At 39.8% G+C, this 18785-nt stretch overlaps 1 protein-coding gene across 2 annotated transcripts in view; it reads left to right on the forward strand.

Annotated features, from left to right (window-relative positions):
• Positions 1 to 18785, forward strand: part of HMG20A (high mobility group 20A) — a 108867-nt gene that overhangs the window by 46137 nt on the left and 43945 nt on the right. The window contains exon 2 of one of the 2 annotated variants that reach the window (XM_019625452.1): positions 17136 to 17228. The exons of the other annotated variant lie outside the window; for it this stretch is intronic. Coding sequence (XP_019480997.1) covers positions 17136 to 17228 — 93 coding nt within the window. The remainder of the gene's footprint in view (positions 1 to 17135; positions 17229 to 18785) is intronic. 2 annotated transcript variants of the gene reach the window in all.

The raw sequence follows: 18785 nt of genomic DNA on the forward strand, positions 1-18785 counted from the left end.
CAATGTTCCTTGAACCAGCAGGAGCCCTGCCTGGTGCTGTGAACTAGTAAGGTGTAATGTGTGGAGACACAAGGGGTCCTGGCTGCCTCTGCTTGCTCACCTGGGCTTGCCTCCGATTCCAGGCCCCACACATTTTGTTCCAGGGCTGCAGAGGTACCCTACCCACCTCCAAGGAGTCTGGGTTCCAAACACGGGAGTCCCTGAGCTAAGGGTTCCTTCCATCTCAGGTGTTTGCTCAGCTGGCACTTTCTGTTCCCTTCAGATCTTGAATTTATCTGTGACTTTATTACAATAATTAGCAGTTACCCTAGCTGGTCACCCCATCTATTCAGTTCATCTCTATCTCTTTCCTGTTTTTCTCATACATTTAAATAAATAAATAAATAAAATCTTGACACACATCAGCTACTACAGTATTATGAAATGTAAAAGAACAAGAATTTCTTGTTAATCTTTACCCGTCTTTGATGCCCAACACTGTGAAAAGCATTGTTTTTTAGCTTTAGTTAAAACGCATTTTTTCCTCTTGATAAAAATAAAATGTCTCTATTCTGATATATCCTACATGAGAATCACCAAGGAGTAAGTGAAAAAATATACATGTGTATCTTCACCAAATAAATACATTAACTTTCTATACTTTGTATAGTTAATTAATTCTATTTTCCAAATATAAAATTAGATTATAATATTGAATATCATTGAAAATACCTTTTCCTATATCACATGGCCCCCTAGAGGAATATGCTCATCCTGGCTTTCCCCTCCCTCACCTATCACCTCTCCCCTGCTTCACATACCCGCCTTTTTAATGTTTCCTTGTACCCCAGTGTCCCAGGAAAGTGTTTGGGAACGTGCTCTACACTAAGGAAGTAACACCAAGCTGTCTTACTTGGGCAGTTATCTCCTTGTTTACTAATAATAAAATAGGCTGTGTAAGAAGGGCAACGTGGGACCAGCAGGCTCCATGGAAGACCCAAATAGGTGGACCATGACCTCAGAAAGCAACACCCTGCTTGTTAAACAACAAGTTTTGCTTTTTGTTTAGTCTCTTGTGTTGTCTCTGTGCTTTACACCTGATAAAGACCACGATTTCTAGACATTTGGGGTTGTTTTTATTTCTCACAACACAGTTTGTGTCCTAATGGTAACCATACTCCATTAAAGTTCCATTGAGGGGAAAATGCATATACAGTGATCAGACTGTCCAGAAAGAAATCTAAACTGTGCCCAGTTTCTTTTGATGATCTACTACTTCTATTTTGTAGAAAGTATCTGACTCAAAAGTTTACAAAACTTATTTCAAACAAAGATGAAAGGTTTATGTTTGTTTCTAACTCTGGCCTCTTCCCACTTTTAATTGTTGTTTGAGAACAATATCTTTAGACCAAGGAGAATAACAGGCTTTAAAATTCTGTGAAGCAAAGCTGCGCACCGCTGACACCAAGCACGGTCTTGGTCACACATTAAAGGTGCTCAACAAATGTTTGTGGTTGAAATATAAAACTACAAGCATTTCCATTAAATGGAGACTGGATTATTTCTTTTGTGGCTCCAAAAAAGCACTAACTTCAAAAAATGGCAAGTAGTCAGTACAGCCCCCCCTTTATTCACTAAACAAGTTAGGTTACACTTACGATTTATGCAGGCAACAGTTTTATAGATTCTTTTCCCAATTTTTTAATAAACTTTGAACTTAGAAATTGGCCCCACTTTCAAAATATCTCAAGAATATAGCCACTTCTCGCCACCACCACTACTAACACTGTGATCCAAGCCACCGCCATCTTTCAGGTGGGTTATTACAGGAGACTCCCAAAGGATCTCCTTACTTACACCCTGACCCTCTCCACCCTTCATTCCATTCTCAAAACAGCAGCCAGAGTCATCCCATAAAAATGCGTGGTCCCATGCTCCAAACATTCTAGTGACTTCTCTTCTCAGAGTAAATGCCAAAGTCCTTCCTGTCACTTACAAAGACGACTTGCATTGCCTGGCCCCTATTTAAGCAGTCAGATGTCATCTAGTTTTGCCCTACTTCAGTCCAGCCACATTTGCCTCTTTCTTCAATTCCACCAAGTAGACAGTTTACCTTTGAACAAAATGGAGGTATATGTATTATGTACTGTATTTTTACAATAAAGTAACCTAGAGAAAAGAAAATGTGGTTGAGAAAATCATTTATAGAAGGAAGAGAAAATACATTTATACTATTTATTGGGGGAAAAAATTGTATGTAAGTGGACCTGTGCAGTTCAAACCCATATTGTTCAAGGGCCACCATGACTCCTTGGCATTAGGGGTCCCCTGCCTGGACCACTGTGTCCTCACATACATACATAGCCCTCCTTCATCTCCTCAGGTCTCCTCAGTGAAGCCTTTGCTGGCCTCTATTTAAAATTCCAGACACCCTCTTCCCTTGACTTTTCCTGGCCTCGTTCCTTGCTCTCTTTTTTCCTTAGTATTGGGTCTTCAGAAAAGTCATGACGTATTTTGTCTGTTTTTCAAAGGTCATTTATTTATATAAAGAACAAAGATCAATCAATGATATATTGCCCATTTTGTTCCATAACCTTTTGCCATCTTTCAGTGAGCTTCATAATTCCTCGTTCATAGAAGGACCTGTCTTTATTTGTGAAAAACTGAACAGGGTGCTGATTTACAGCCTCATCTGAATTGAACGTTATACCACACAAGGAGTTTTGAAGAGAGCAAAATAAGTGGAAACGGTGCAAGGTCAGGCGAGTATGGTGGGTGTAGCAACACATCCCATCCAAGCTTCAATAATTTTTGACGGGGATCAGACTTGTGTGTGGTCTCACATTGTTGTGATGAAACACAACTCCTTTACAATTCTGGATGATGGATTCGCTCAAACTATCCAATTGCCGACAGTACACTTTCGAATTGATTGGTTCCTTGGTAGGAGCTCGAAAAACACAACACCTTTAAAATCCCACCACACTGAGAGCATGACCTTCCTCTGATGAATGTCTGCTTTTGATGTCGTTTGAGATGAATCATCACATCGGGACCAAGACTGTTTGTGCACCACATTGTTGTAAACAATATACTTCTCATCACCAGTTATCAGTCACTTCAAAAAAGGATCGTTTTCCTCATGTTTAATGAGCATATTGCAGATGTTTATACACACCGTCAAATGAACTTCTTTGAGTTCATGCGGAACCCAAGTATCAAGCTTGGTTACATATTTCAGCTTCTTCAGGTGGTCATGAATGCTTGGATGATGGATGTTCAATGTTTCTGCAATCTCTCGTGTTGTGTAATGTGGGTTTGACTCGATCAATACCTTTATTTTGTCGTCATCAACCTTAGTGGGCCTCCCTGACTGAGGAGCATCATTGAGATCAAAACCACCAGCACGGAATTCCGTGAACCATCATTGGCACTGATGTTCTTGTAGAGCATTGTCACCGTAAATTTTATGCAACTTTTTACAAGCTTGACGCACATTCTTCCCTTTATGGAAGTAAAACAGTAAAATATGGCGAAAATGCAGTTTGGTCTTCCATCTTCAACTTGTTGTAAAATCTCCAAAACTCAACCAAATCGCTCAATTTTTTTTTTAGAGTGAAGCTAGAACTGTCAGGTGTCAAATGACATAGCAATAGCATAGATGTGAATGACTCTAGTACTTCCAAAAATGAACTCGTGCCATCTGTTGCAAGCATGCATCATGACTTTCCCAAAGATTCAGTAGTTACCACAGTATAACATGATTCATTTCACTTATTATACCTTGTTTTTTTGTCTTCTGTATCAGTATTCTGAGCTCTGTCTACAAGGGTGGCATTTTTGTCTGTTTTGGTCACTGCTGATCCCCAGTATGTAGAAAGTACCTAGAATGTTAGATAGTAAATATTTGTTGAATGAATGAAGCCATTTTCTTATCACTTAGTCCTAGACTACTCTACAACGTTTTTAAAACTCAACAGTAGTCCTAGTTATAGAATCCTGGGCTCTAGATTCTAGGAATACAGACCCATATTTTCTGCCCACAGCACCCAACCCCCAGTCAGACACAGCTCCTTATACCCTTCTCTGGAAGCAATGCAAGCCTTTACTTATACTGTAATTATCCTCCCCATTCTGCCCCCATCCCACCCACCCCCAAAATAAATAATTAATTCCCAAGTTACCTATCCATATCTTTTCCCCTCTCATCTGTCTCCCTATCAAAACCTACAGAGAAAGAGTTCATAACTGAATTTCACCTGACTGAACCCCACTAACTGCCTGGTGGCATGAGCCGGTGTTCTTATTCCTCCTGTAAAGTATACTAATGACCACAGCCTAGCGAGTACTCTTAGCTAAATGCTCACAGCTGGTAGGCTGTTCTCTAGTATGCCTTGGTAACTTCACTTGCTTCAGCTAAACATATGAATATCAAATCAGTTGCATTTATTCCTAAACCAGCTTATATCTAGTCTTATCTTATAATAAAATGTATAATTATATTAAATGTACTGTATGCTAAGTTTTAATTAATAAACTTTATTTTTTAGAGAAGTTTTAGGTTCGCAGCGAAATCAAGCATAAAGTACAGAGTTCCCATATACCCCTGCCCTGCATGTGCTCAGCCTACCCCACTCTCCACATCTCCTACCATGTGGCGCATTTGTTACAGTCAGCCTACACTGACAGGTCATCATCACCCAAAGTCGTTGTTTGCATTAGGGTTCACTCTTGGTGCCATACATTCTGTGGCATTTCACAAGTGCATGACACGTCTCTATCATTCTAGTATCATGCGGAATAGTTTCGCTTACCTGTAAATTGTCTGTGGTCTGCCTATTCACCCCCTGCCTCCCCCAACTCATCTTTTTAATGTCTCCATAATTTTACCTTATCCAGGATGTCATATGGTTAGAATCATACAGTATATAACCTTTTCAGATTGGTTTCTTTTACTTAGTAATATACATTTAAGGTTCCTTCATGTATTTTCATGGCTTGATAGCTCATTTCTTTTAGCAGTGAATAATATTCCATTATCTGGATATACCACAGTTTATCTACTCTGAAGGACATCTTGGTTGTGTCCAAATTTTGACATGAATAAAGCTGCTACAAACATCTGTATGTAGGTTTTTGTGTTGACCTAAGTATTCAACTCCTTTGGGTAAATACTGAGGAATGCAGTTACTAGTAAGAATGTGAGTAGTTTTATAAGAAACGACCAAACAATCTTCCATAATGTCTCCGCCATGTTGCACTCCCACCAGCCATGAATAAGAGTTCCTGTTATTCCACATCCACGTCAGCATTGTGTTATCAGTGTTTTGGATTTTAACCTTTTTTTATTTTTATGATCTCTCTTTCACTCTTACTCCCTCTCCTTATCCCGTGAGAAAATCATTGTCTTTTACTATTAAGCTTACTGTTTTAAGCTGAGGGTTTTTTTGCAGAAGCCCTTCATCAGATTGAGAAAGTTCCTGTCTATTCCCAGATTATTAGGAATGTGTTTTAGATTTTTTTTTTAAGATTTTTATTGGGGAATTGGGGGAAGGGGAACAGACAAGTTGCTATCCCTTTGTTCTTCAGTCTAGTTGTGGAGGACATCGCTTCACTGGTCCAAATTGGCACCATCATTGCACTCTTCCCGGGCGAGGCAGATCAGTCGCCGGTTTCTGGACAGCTGCTCACAGCGGCTGCTGGCTACACACGGTAGCCCATGGCAACCCACCTGCCAACGCCGGCGACTCCCGGCAGCCCAGCTCCAGGTTGAGCTGTTGTTCAGCATCTTAGCTGTAGAGGGCAGTGTCACTGGCCCTCATATGTGGAATCCGAACCGGGGGCCCTCTGGCATCCCAAGCCAGCTCTTAACCAATGTGCCACTCGGCCGGCCCTAGATTTTTTTAAATATTGTTTTCTATAATTACGGAGATGATCCAATGGTTCTTTTATAGTTGGTTAATATGGGGAATCACATTGATGAATTGTTGAATGTTAAACCAACCTTGAATTCTGGGTATAAAGCCTGCTTGATCATTATGGCAGACAGATCTTAAAGCAGCCTCAAGATCCCTGCCCCCTGGTATTCACACTCTTATGTAATCTCCCTTTCATGAACTGTGACTTGCTTCTAATCAATAAAATGCTGCAGGGCCAGCCGAGTGGTCGTTGGTTAAGAGCTGGCTTGGGACACCAGCTCTGAGAAACAGGGCCCCGGTTCCGATCCCACATGGGGGCCAGTGATTTTGCGCCCTCTACAGCTAAGATAAATAGCAGCACAACCTGGAGCTGGGTTGCCATGGGTCGCCAGCGACAGCATAGGCTACTGCCCCTGCTGCAGTGGGCTGCCGTAAGGTACCGTGTGTGGCCAGCAGCCGGTGTGAGCTGCCAAGAGCCGTCGTGAGCAGCCGTCCAATGGCCAGCGAGCGACTGCCTTACCCGGGAAGAGCGCAATGATAATACCAACATGGGCTGGTGAGGCGACGTCCTCCACAACTGGACTGAAGAATGGAGGGACAGTGACTTGTCTGTTTACCTTCCCCCGAGTCCCCAGCGCTGCTCCCCTCCCCAAATTCCCCAGTAAAATCTTTAAAAAGATAAATAAAAAATAAATAAAATGCTGCAAAGGGGATGGAATGTATATGATTAAGTGTACATGACTATGTGATTACGCTACATAAAGTTGTAGCATTCATCTTACTGGCATCTCTCACTCCCTTGCTGGATTTGAGGAAGCAAATGGCCATGTTAGTTCCCAACATGACAAGGAACTTCAACTTTTCTATAGGAGCTGGGGACAACCTCTGGCCAACGGCCATTAAGAAATGGAATTCTTCAGTCTTACAGTCACAAAGAACTTAATTCAGCCAACAAATGCGTGAGTTTGGAAGCATATCCCTCCTCAAATGAAAACCTTGATTGCAGAGAGGCCAGCTAAACCATGCCCAGAGTCCTGACCCACGGGAATCAAAAGACAATAAATGTGTGTTGTGTTTTAAACTACTAAGTTTGTGGTAATGTTCTTATATTGAATAACATAATTGATATAGAATTTGGTAATGGAAGTAGACTGTTGATATAACAAATACCTGAAAATATGGGAATGGCTTTGGAACATGCCAGTGGGCAGAAACCAGAAGAATTTTGAAGAGCATGATAGAGAAAGCCTAAACTGTCTTGGACAGACTGTTAATAGAAATCTGGACAGTAAGAATGCTGCCAGTAAGAACTCAAAAGGAAGTGAGGAACATGTTACTGGAAACTAGAGGAAGAAGGATCCTTCTTAGTGACAGAAAGCTTAGCACAGTTGTCTTGTGCAATTATGTAGAAAGCAGAACTTCTAAGTGGTTAACTTAGATATCTAAGGATATTTCCAAGCCAAATGTTGAAGGTGCCACTTGGTTTCTTTTCACTACTATGAATAAAATATGTGACGAGAGATAAATTGATGAAAAAACTATTAAACCAAAAGGAACCAAAAGTTGATGATTTTGAAAATTCTCAGCCTCTTCAAATGGTAAAACATGCTAATATTGAGAGACAGCTTCCAAGCACTCTCAGAAAAGTTCACTCTCTTAACCATTCTAATAGCTGCATAGTGGTATCTCGTTTTAATTTTCAGTTCCCTGATATTGAACGTGATAATAAACAGCTTTTCATATTCTTACTTGACATCTGTATGTATTCTTTGGTGAGGAATCTGTTCAGGTCTTTTGCCCATTTTTTAATTGGGTTCATTTTCTTATTGTTGAGTTTTAAGCATTCTTTGTATGTTTTGGATAGCAGCTTTTTCACCACGTATATCTTCTGCAAATGCTTTCTCCAAATCTGAGGCTTATCTTCTCATTTTCTTCACATTGTACTTCACAGAGCAAAAGTTTTTCATTTTAATGAAGTCCAGTTTATCAATTCTTTCTTTCATGGATCAAGCTTTTGGTGTTATATCCAAAAAGTCATTGCCATACCCAAAGTCATCTAGATTTCCTCCTTTGTTACCTTCTAGGAGTTTTACATTGGGTTGTCGGAAAAGTCATGATGCATTTTTGCAACGAAAAACAGGAAAAATACATCAAGACTTTTCCAACAACCCAATAGTTTCGCATTTTACATTGAAGTCTATGATCCATTTTGAGTTAATTTTTATGAAGTGTATAAGGTCTTTTTTTGTTTTTGTTTTGTTTTTTTGGATGTGGATGTTCAATTCCAGCACCACTTGTTGAGAAGACTATATTTACCTCATTGTATTGCCTTTGCTCCTTTGTCAAAGATCAATTGACTACATTTATATGGGTTGGTTTCTGGGCTTTCTATTCCATTCCACTGCTCTATTCGTCTTTTCTTTCATCAATACCACACTCTCTTGATTATTGAGACTTAATTGAAAGTCTTAAAGTTGGGTAGTGTCCTCTAACTTTGTTGTTCTCCTTCAATATTGAGTTGGCTAATCTGGGTCTTTTGCCTCTGCATATAACCTTTAGAATCAGTTTATTGATATCCACAAAATAATTTGCTGAGATTTTTATTGGTATTGAGTTGAACCTGTAGATCAAGCTCAAAACTGACATCTTGACAATATTGAGTCTTCCTATCCATGAACATGGAAGGTCTCTCCATTTATTTAGTTCTTCTTTGATACCTTTCATCAGAGTTTTGTAGTTTTCTTCATATAGATCTTGTGAATGTTTCATTAGATTTATACTGAAATATTTTATTTGGGGGGGACTGCTAATATAAATGGTAATATGTTTTTTATTTGAAATGCCACTTGTTCATTGCTGGTATATAGGGAAGCAATTGACTTTTGTATATTAACCTTGTGTCCTGCAACCTTGCTATACTCATTAATTCCAGGAGGGCTTTGTTTTTCTTTGTTTGTTTATTTTTTGTCAATTATTCAGATTTTCTACCTAGACAGTCACGTTATCTGTGAACAAAGTGAGTTATTTCTTTCTTTGCAATCTGTATACCTTTTATTTCCTTTTCTTGTCTTATTGCATTACCTAGGACTTCAACTAAGATGTTAAAAAACAGTGGTAAGAATGGCATCCTAGCCTTCTTCCTGATCTTAGAGGGGAAGCTTTCAGCCTCTCACCTTGAAGTTTGATACTAGCTGTAGATTTTTTGTAGATGTTCTTTATCAAGTTGAAGAAGTTCCCCTCTACTCCAAGTTTGCTGAGAGTTTTTATCATGTATAGATGTTGGATTTCGTAATATGCTTTTTCTGCATCTATTTATATGATCATATAATTCTTCATCCTGATATGATGGATTCCATTAATTAATATTTGAATGTTAAACCAACATTGCATACCTGGGAGAAATCTAAATTGGTCATGGTGTATAATTCTTTTTATACATTGTTGGATTCAATTTGCTAATATTTTGTTGAGGATTTTTGCGTCTATGTTCATGAAAGATATTGGTCTGTAGTTTTCTTTGTCTTATTTTGGTATCAGGCTAATGATGGCTTCATAGAATGAACTGGGAAGTATTGTCCCTGCCTCTGTTCTCTGAAAGAGATTGTAGAGGATTAGTATAATTTCTTCCTTAAATGTTTGGTACAGTTCTCCAGTGAACCCATCTGGGCCTGGTGCTTTCTGTTTGGGAAGGTTATTAACGTTGTTTATTTCTTTTTGTGTGAGATTTGGTAGGTTGTATCTTTGAAATAATTGGTCCATTTTATCATGGTTATCAATTTTGTGGGCATAAAATTTTAAAAATTTCTTTATTATTCCTTTAGTGTCCATGATATCTGTGGTGTTGTCCCCTCTTTCATTTCTGATATCAGGTATTTGTGTCTTTTTTATTCTTAGTTAGGATGGCTAGAGACATACCAATTTCATTGGTCTTTTCAAAAAACTAGCATTTCATTTTGTTGATTTTCTCTATTGATTTCCTGTTTTAAATTTCATGGATTTCTGCACCAGCTTTTATTTCTTCTGCTTGCTTTGGATTTAATTTACTCTTCTTTTTCTAGTTTCCTAAAGTGGAAGCTTAGGATTATTGATTTTAGATTTTTCTTTTCTAATATATTCATTCAGTGCTATAAATTTACCTCTAAGCAGTGCTTTTGCCACATCCCACAAATTTTCATAAATTGTATTTTCATTTTATTTTAGTTCAAGATATTTTTAAATTTCTCTTGATTTCTTCTTTGACTCATGGTTTTTAAACTAGATTTTTGTTGTTGTTGTTGTTAAGCTGAGCCATCCTGCCACCTGTTGGCAGCTCAGCAGCAGCTCAGCTCAGGCCGGAACTCGAACCGCTGTTGCTCAGAGCTCGCACTCCTGAGTGAGCTCTTAACCAACTGAGCCACTTGGCCGGCCCCTGACTTGTGGTTTTTAAAAGTGTGTTTAATCTCTGAGTATTTGGGGGGTTTCCAACCTCCTCGCTGTTACCTATTTCTAATTTAATTTCATTGTGGTCTGAAAGCAGACATTGTATGATTTCTATTATTTTAAATTTGTTAAGGTGTGTTTTATGGCCCAGAATTTGGTCTACCTTGGTGAATGTTCCATGTGAGCTTGAGAAGAATGTATAGTCTGCTGTGTTTTGTTTGTTTGTTTGTTTTGTTTTTTGTTTTTTTGTGTATTTTTTTAGCTGAGCCATCCTGCCACCTTTTGGCAGCTTAGTGGCTGCTTAGCTCAGGCCGGGACTCGAATCGCTGTTGCTCAGAGCTCAAACTCTTGAGCGAGCTCTTAACTAACTGAGCCACTCGCCGGCCCTAGTCTGCTGTGTTTTGTTGAAATAGTCCTATAGATATCAATTATAGACAGTTGATTGATGGTGCTGTTGAGTTCAACTATGTGTTTACTAATTTTCTACATTCTAGATCTTTCCATTTCCGATAGAGGGATGTTAAAGTCTCCAACTGTAACAGTGGATTTATCTATTTCTCCTTGCTCTTCTGTGTTTTTGCCTCACATATTTTTACACTTTGTTGTTAGACACATACACATTCTTGGAGTATTGATTTCTATCATTATGTAATGCTCCTCTTTTTCCCTGGTAACTTTCCTTGCTCTGAAGTTTGCTCTGTCTGAAAATAATATGACTACTCTTGCTTTGTTTTGATTGGTCTTACATATTCCCACCTATTCCTTCACTTTTAATCTATATGTGCCTCTGTATTTAAAGTCGGTTTCAACAACATCTGTTTGAAACTTTTTTGATCCACTCTCAGCATCTCTGTCTTTTAATTGGTGTATTTAGACCATTAACGTTTAAGATGATTATTGATATAGTTGTGTTAATATCTCCCATATTTGAAACTGTTTTCTATGTGTTGCCATTGTTCTTTTGTTTCTATTTTTGTCTTCCACACTCTTTCTTCCTTTTTTGGTTTTAAGTGAGTATTTTATGATTCATTTTCTCTCCTTTCTTACCATAGTAATTATATTTATTTTTTTACCTTTGGTTGGTTGTCCTCAAGTTTACAATATACATTTACAACTAATTCATGTCCACTTTCATATAACACTATACTACTTAATGGGTTGTTCAAGTGCCTTATAATAGCAAAATGTTCCTAATTCCTCCCTCTCATCCCTTGTATTATTGCTGACATCTCAGTTATACCAAGCACAAGGGTGTGTGTATAAGCGTACATAATTGAATGCATTGAAGCTATTATTACTTTGAACAAACTGTTGTCAGATCAATTATGAATAAGGAAAATAAGCTATTTTACCTTCACTTATTCATGTTCTAATGCTCTTCCTTTCTTTATGTAGATCCCACTTTCTGACCTATATCATTTTCCTTCTCTCCAAAGAACTTTTTTAACATTTCTTGCAAGGCAGGTTTACTGGAAACAAATTCCTTGATTTTTGTTTGTCTGAGAAAATCTTTATTTTTCCCCTCACTTTTATAAGATAATTTCACAAGGTATAGAAATTTAGGCTGTTGGAGTTTTTATCCTCTCAATACTTTAAATATTTCACTCCACTCTGTTCCTGCTTGCATAGTTTCTGAAGAGCAGTTGGATACAATTCTTATCTTTGCTCCTCTATAAGTAAAGCGTTTTGTTTTTGTTTTTGCTCTTTTCTTTTTTTATTTTTTTCTTATTCCTATTTGGTGCTCTCTGAGATTCTTGGATCTGTCATTTGGTATCTGATATTCTCAGTCATTACTGCTTCTATTCTTTTCCCTTTCTTCTGGTTTTCCCATTACATGTATGTTAGTTACATCCTTTGTGGATGTCCCACTGTTTTTGAATAATCTGGTCTTTTTTTATTTCGGTCTCTTTTTTTTTTCACTTTTAGAGATTTCTTTTGTCTTATTCTCAAGCTCAGCTTGTCTTTCCTCAGGCATGTCCAGTCTACTACTGAGCCTATCAAACACATTCTTCATTTCTGTTACCGTGTTTTTGATCACCAGTATTTCTTTTTGATTCATTCTTAGAATTTCCATCTCTCTGCTTACATTATCTATCTGTTCCTGCATGTTGTTTACTTTTTCCATTAAAGCTCTTAACACATTAATCACAATTTTTTAAAATTCTGGTCTGATAATTTCAATATTCACACCATATCTTACTCTGGTTCTGATGCTTGTTCAGCCTCTTCAATCTGTTTTTGTCTTTTAGTATGCCGTGTAATTTTTTGTTGAAAAGTTGATATGATGTTCTGGGTGAAAGGAACTATGGTACCTAGGCTTTCAGAATGCAATGTGAAGGTGTGGGGGAAGGAGAAGCATTCTATAGTCTTATGAGGAGGTCTCAGTCTTTTGGTGAGCCTGTGCCATGGACTATGAATGTCACAATGCTTCTCAGGTTTTTTTCCCCCCCATTTGGGTTGGACAAGATGGCCAGAGGGACCTGGAGTTGATATTTCCCTAGCACTCCTCGAAAGTATAGTAAGGATGTGGAGAATTTAGAACTCTCACACATTGCTGATGGGAATGCAAAATGGTACAGGTGCTTTGGAAAATAGTTTGGCAGTTCCTCAGAATGTTAAACATAAAGTTACCGCATGACCCAGCAATTCCATTCCTAGGTATATGCCCAAGAAGAATGAAAACATCTCCACATAGAAACTTGTAAACACATGTTCATGAGCAGCATTATTCACAAAATAGCCCAAAAGTGGCAAACAGCCCAAGTTTATCAGCTGATTAATGAGTAAATAAAATGTGGTATACCATACAATGGAATAATTTTCATCCATAAAAAAGAATGAAATCCTGAGGCATGCTGCAGTGTGATGAACCTTGAGAACATCATGCTGAGTGACAAGGCAGACACGAAAGGCCATGTAGTATGATTCCATTTATATGTAATGTCCATAATTGACATAGTCATAAAGACAGAAAGCAGAGTAGGGGTTACCTGGGTCTAGGGAAAGGAGTACAGGAAGTCCCTGCTAATGGATACTGATGGGAGCGATGGAAATGATCTAAAATCAATTACGGTGTTGGTTGTACAAGTTTATAAATATATGAAAGCCACTGAATTATACACTGTAAAGGGGTGAGTTTCATGGTATGTGAATTATATGTTTAAAGAAATAAAGCAATCTAGGATGGCTTTTGTTGTGGGTGTGGGGAGTGTGAGGAGATGAGGCTAAGTGGGAGGGTCTGAGTGAGTTAGATTGCATGTTTGGAAAAGTTTGACAACTGGTGTGGCGATTGGGAAGTCTCCTAAGAACTTGTAGAATAACCACTGAGAGCATGGAGGGCCCAGTGTGGTTGGAGCTCATGAATTTATAGCAGCACCCTTTATTTTGTGATTTTTTTCCCCAACACCATCCTGAGCTAAAGCTCAGAACTGATATACATCTGGGGTAGAGAAGGAGAGCAAGGAATTGAGAGTGAGCAAAAGAATACTCGAGATGTAGGCACAGTCTAAGGTGCACAGAGCGGAGCATCGGTGGTCAGTGAACAGAGGTTTGTGTGGTTATAGATCACTTGTAGAAGTAACTGAGAGATAAGATGATAGGAGAGTGGTCAGAGATTTTTTTAACTGGAGGTTCATATAGCCAAGTGCATTGGTTTTTAAAGAAGCCGGGAGTTTTGCATAAGGGTTGTAGTGTGGAAAATGAGGGTAGAATCCCACCTCTCCATTCGCAGTGTGTGTTGGGGAGGGGATACAGTGCATCTCCAAATGAGAAGACTTAATGAAGTGGAATTGACATGTCAGGTAAGGAAAGTGGGCACTTGAAAAGAGCCAGCCCCGGAAAACGGAAATACTGTACCAATTATGCTTCCATCACTGCCCAACACATTTGAAATAACACAATCTCATTGTTGAGATCATTTCTTTTGTCAGGAGAGGTTACTAGAACATTCTTAGTTGAGAAACATTTCTTAAGCTCCACCTAAGTTCCTTTGTTCTAGCCCTATATTGACCAAAGCAGTGATAGGGTTTGGATTTGGCCCCCTTCTTACTACCCAGAGAGAAGGTGCTGATTGGCCAATAAATATCTTCTGTGCTTAATGGAATTCTCATTACAATTTTTATAATCATCATTAAAATATCTTAACTTGGCACTCTGTTTTATACATCAATTTTTTTCAGTGTCAGAGGGAATTTTTGGATTTCCAAAGCTACAGTCCAGACCCTGGCTCAAAGTGTAAGCCCCAAGCTAATACCCTTTTTGAGCCCTCTGGGTGGAAGTCTTCACTGGATTGGTCCCTTCTGCAGGGAACACCTGCATGAGACACCTATCTATGTAAACAGCATGGAGGACCACACTTGTGCATTGCCTGCCTGTACATTTCTCTCTTCTTTACCCTACCAGGGCAGCAGTCATTCATTTCTTCAGTTCTTTGCACAGAATTTCAAAGTTCACTGTGGCCGCTGTACTAGGAGACTATCAGGCACAGATGCCGCACTGAAGGCCTTTGGGCAGTAGTGGCCTGGTGACCGTGATTCAGCTTGAATCACCCCTCATGGACCATGTGAAAGCAGATTCTTACAGGATCCCACCCATAAGCTTGGGAATCATTTTATTTTTCAACTTATTGGAAAGTTTAGAAACCTCTGGGTTTCACTGAACCGTTTCCTCATTTCCTTCTTTTGTTACTCTTGGCCACTTAACCTTCCACCCACTTTATTACTTATTTTTAGGACCCTGACTATTTATTCAGTAATACTAGAGAAAGCATGTCTGAAGCCATATGGATTGAGTAAAACCAACTTAAGAGAAAAAAGAAAAGGCAAGAAATGTGTGTTCTCTGCCATTTCTTTGTTTATATCATCTGTTTAGGTGTTGAGGTTGTGTTGTTTAGCTGCCTCCCATTTTCCAGAAATGACTAGATATCCGGGAAACACTCAAAGAGGGTCCCATTGGCATAGCAAATGAAAGGACACTTCATGTGTCCCCTCTCAGATAACATACCTTCTTTTGAGGTGTGGGAGGGACGCCAAGAGCTTCAAATGCTAAATCTTGAGGTTCTTGAAGACTACTTATTTCTAGGGGGACTTTTAGAAAGAAGCAGTTAAGTGAGTCCTGTGAGGGTTTGGGTTATGTACCTGGCTATTTGAGGTTTGATATGGTGTGCAGCATGACTGCATGCCATCTAAGTGATTCGTTCTCTTTTTGTAAGATGAATATTGGTTTATGGTGATGTTAGCAGCCTCTAAAACCCAACCTCTGATCTGGTCTGTGTATAGTGTGAATTAAAACTTGTGTTAGGTTTATTCTAGAAAATATCTAGACTGGATTTTTCAGGATCTGTTAGAGCCCCTTGTAAAGCCCCCCATCCTGAAGGAGTTAAGAAGGGTTAGCAAGCACCCAGCACACAGAAGGAACTCCTTACTCTAGTTCTGTAGAAGTTCCTCTCTGTGCCTCCTATGCTTTGCCCACTGTAATGGGGAGGAGATGAACAGATGCACTTTTTCACATCAAGCAATCTATGGAACTTGGTCTGCCAACTAACAAATTTAGATGTGAAAACGAGACAATAAGAATAGGAATTAAGTCATCAGTTTGGAGGTAAATTACTCTTGAATGTTTAGAATACGACGTCAGTGTTGCCTACACTTTCCTATTTCCGTCCACCTTGGCGGGCCCACTGGAGCTCTGCTTGGGCTGCTGCGCTTTCCCTTTAATCGGGCTTCCCTGGGTCTCCTTCACCCAGCACCTCAGATGACTGCGTCGGGAGCTCCTGGGTGAATTCTCGTTTGCTTCTCTTGCTTCTCATTCTCTCCGTTGACTTGAGGCACTGTTTCTCTTGAGTGGTTTGCAGTTCCACTTAAGTGGCTGATGTTTGGGGTCACTTTTGAATGTTTTGTTTGAGTATCACTTTCATGATGAATGGAAGGCTGCTGCTTTTAGCAATCTGGAGTAAAGCCCTTGGTGGTAAGCTTTGAAAGGGAAAAACCTTTTTTTGTAGTGATACAGGCTAAATTAAATTACTCTTTTGGTCACTTTGTCCTTTCATGCTTTCAGCCTGATAACCTCAAGTCCTTGGGATCTGTTTGTTTTCCTCAGTTAAGCTTGGTTGTTTCCTGTCCCCAGGTGCATGCTGTCTGCGAGGCCATCGCGGTGGGGTGGGGCAGATTTCTGACCTGGAAGTGTGGCTTCTTTAATGCTGGAATGCACCAGGATGCCTCCCATCCTGCTTCCTGTGCATTATTTCCTTTCTGAGGGCTCGGTTTGTCACCACTGAATCTAAGGGATGATTCATCTGGGACAGGGTACTGGTAATGCTGTAATAACAATACCTTTTATATAATGATACTCAAAGCACTTACCATCTTAGCCTTTCTGTGTTTATGAAGCACGGTCAGTTTAATCCTTCACAATAAGCCTGTGGGTGAAGTCAGCAATTGTGTCTAAGATAGTATCTCAAAGAAGGTGAATAACTTGCTCAGAGTTGCAATGCTTCTAAGTTACTCTGCTTAACAATTTCTCCAGGAAATGAAGCATACTTTTGAAGATACTCTGAGTAAACAAAAAGGAATTTTCCATACTGTCTCAGATGTTAAAAATCTTAACTATTTTTAGTCTGGTCCGTTGATTAAGACCAGGATTGAAAGCCCAGTCTTTAACCATAGAGTTTAGATTGATGTGTCCAAGTCAAGAAAATAAATATTCAAGTCAGTTTCTATTCTGCTGCTGATGTAACAAAGTTAAGGAAGGCTGGCTCTTAAATTAGTGGAACTTGCACTGGAAGTAATTAAGCTGTTATTTTTTATTCTCTCTTCCTTTTAGAGAGATGGAAACCTTGATGACTAGCTCCACCCTGCCTCCCCTTTTTGCAGATGAAGATGGCTCCAAGGAGAGTAATGATCTGGTTACAGCAGGGTAAGCAGCTGCTTTGGGACAAGGGTCTCTTCCTAGGCTTCAGAGCAAAGCTCCTGACAAAATACAAGGTGCTGAAGAGGCAGTTTTGTACCATAAGAATAGAAGGTTCAGTTGCTATGTTTTTCAAGAGAGTGAGAGCCATCTTAAGCTGCTTTGTAGCTGCTTTGTGATCTGACTCAGCTGTCACTGGGGTGGTTTGGCTCCTGTGAGTTGAAACAGCATATGTGGGGTCTAGCAAACACCCTAACTCCAGTTCAGATAATTCCATGCTCACGGTTAGGGAAATACTGCCACGTGGCTAGCTCTGGAAATCAAATGCATTTTCTGTTGGAATTGCCACAAGTATTAAAACTATTTTTTTCCTAAAGGTCAGATTTTTTTTTAAGATTGGATTCTTTAATACAGTTCTCTATTAAAGGTGCCTTGCTTGCTTCTGTTCCTTTTTCCCCCTGTCTCGCTTCTTCACCAATTTGGGGCAGATTAACTAAAGGCATATAGAAAAGGGCTAATAGCAATAGTCCTTCTTCCCATGAAAATCTCTGTTACACTTGAATTTTTATCGTTTCTATTTAGAAGTTATTTGCCAAGGAAGAAATGCATTCACAAATAGATTGAAGTGCTAACTGATCCTTTAGATGAATTATTTTAATATTCTTTACAGGTCTTTAAAAATAGACTACACTTTGTAATTCTGTCTCCTTCCTTCACTTTTATTTCCTACCTCATTAATATCTGCCTCTGACCTTAGTATTCAGATGAAACTCTTCTCCAAGACCTTTCTAAAGTCTGCCTATTGCTCAATTCAGTTCATTCAATAAAATTGTCTGGGGCTGGCCCAGTAGCTCAGTTGGTTAAGAGCTCACTCAAGAGTGCGAGCTCTGGGCCAGCCGAGTAGCATGTTGGTTAGAAGTTGGCTTGGGACGCCAGCTCTGAGCAGCAGGGCCCCAGTTTGGATCCCACATGAGGGCCAGTGACACTGCCCTCTACAGCTAAGATGGTGAACAACAGCTCGAACTGGAGCTGGGCTGCTGTGAGTCACCGGCAAAGGCGTAGGCTGCAGCCTCTGCTGCAGTGGGCTGCCGTGCTACCCTGAGTGGCTGGCAGCTGGCATGAGTATCTGGCAGCCCCGAGAGCTGCCAAGAGCCACCGTGAGCGGCCGTCCAGTGGCCGGCGACCGATCTGCCTCACCCGGGAAGAGCACAATGATAATACCAACATGGGCCAGTGAAACAAAGTCCTCCACAACTAGACTGAAGAACAAAAGGACAGCAACTTGTCTGTTCCCCTTCCCTGATTCCCCAATAAAATCTTTGGGGGGAAAAAAAGAGTGCGAGCTCTGAGCAACAGGATTGCCGGTTCAATTCCCGGCCTAAGCTGAGCTGCCGCTGAGCTGCCAACAGGTGGCAGGATGGCTCAGCTTAAAAAAAAGTTTGGGGCCGGCCGAGTGGCGCGACGGTTAGGAATTGGCTTGAGACGCCAGAGGGCCCCGGTTCGGATCCCACATATGAGGGCCAGTGACACTGCCCTCCACAGCTAAGATGCTGAACAACAGCTCAA

This window comes from Hipposideros armiger, unplaced genomic scaffold (genome assembly GCF_001890085.2).
Source record: "Hipposideros armiger isolate ML-2016 unplaced genomic scaffold, ASM189008v1 scaffold_628, whole genome shotgun sequence".
Taxonomy (NCBI): Eukaryota; Metazoa; Chordata; class Mammalia; order Chiroptera; family Hipposideridae; genus Hipposideros; species Hipposideros armiger.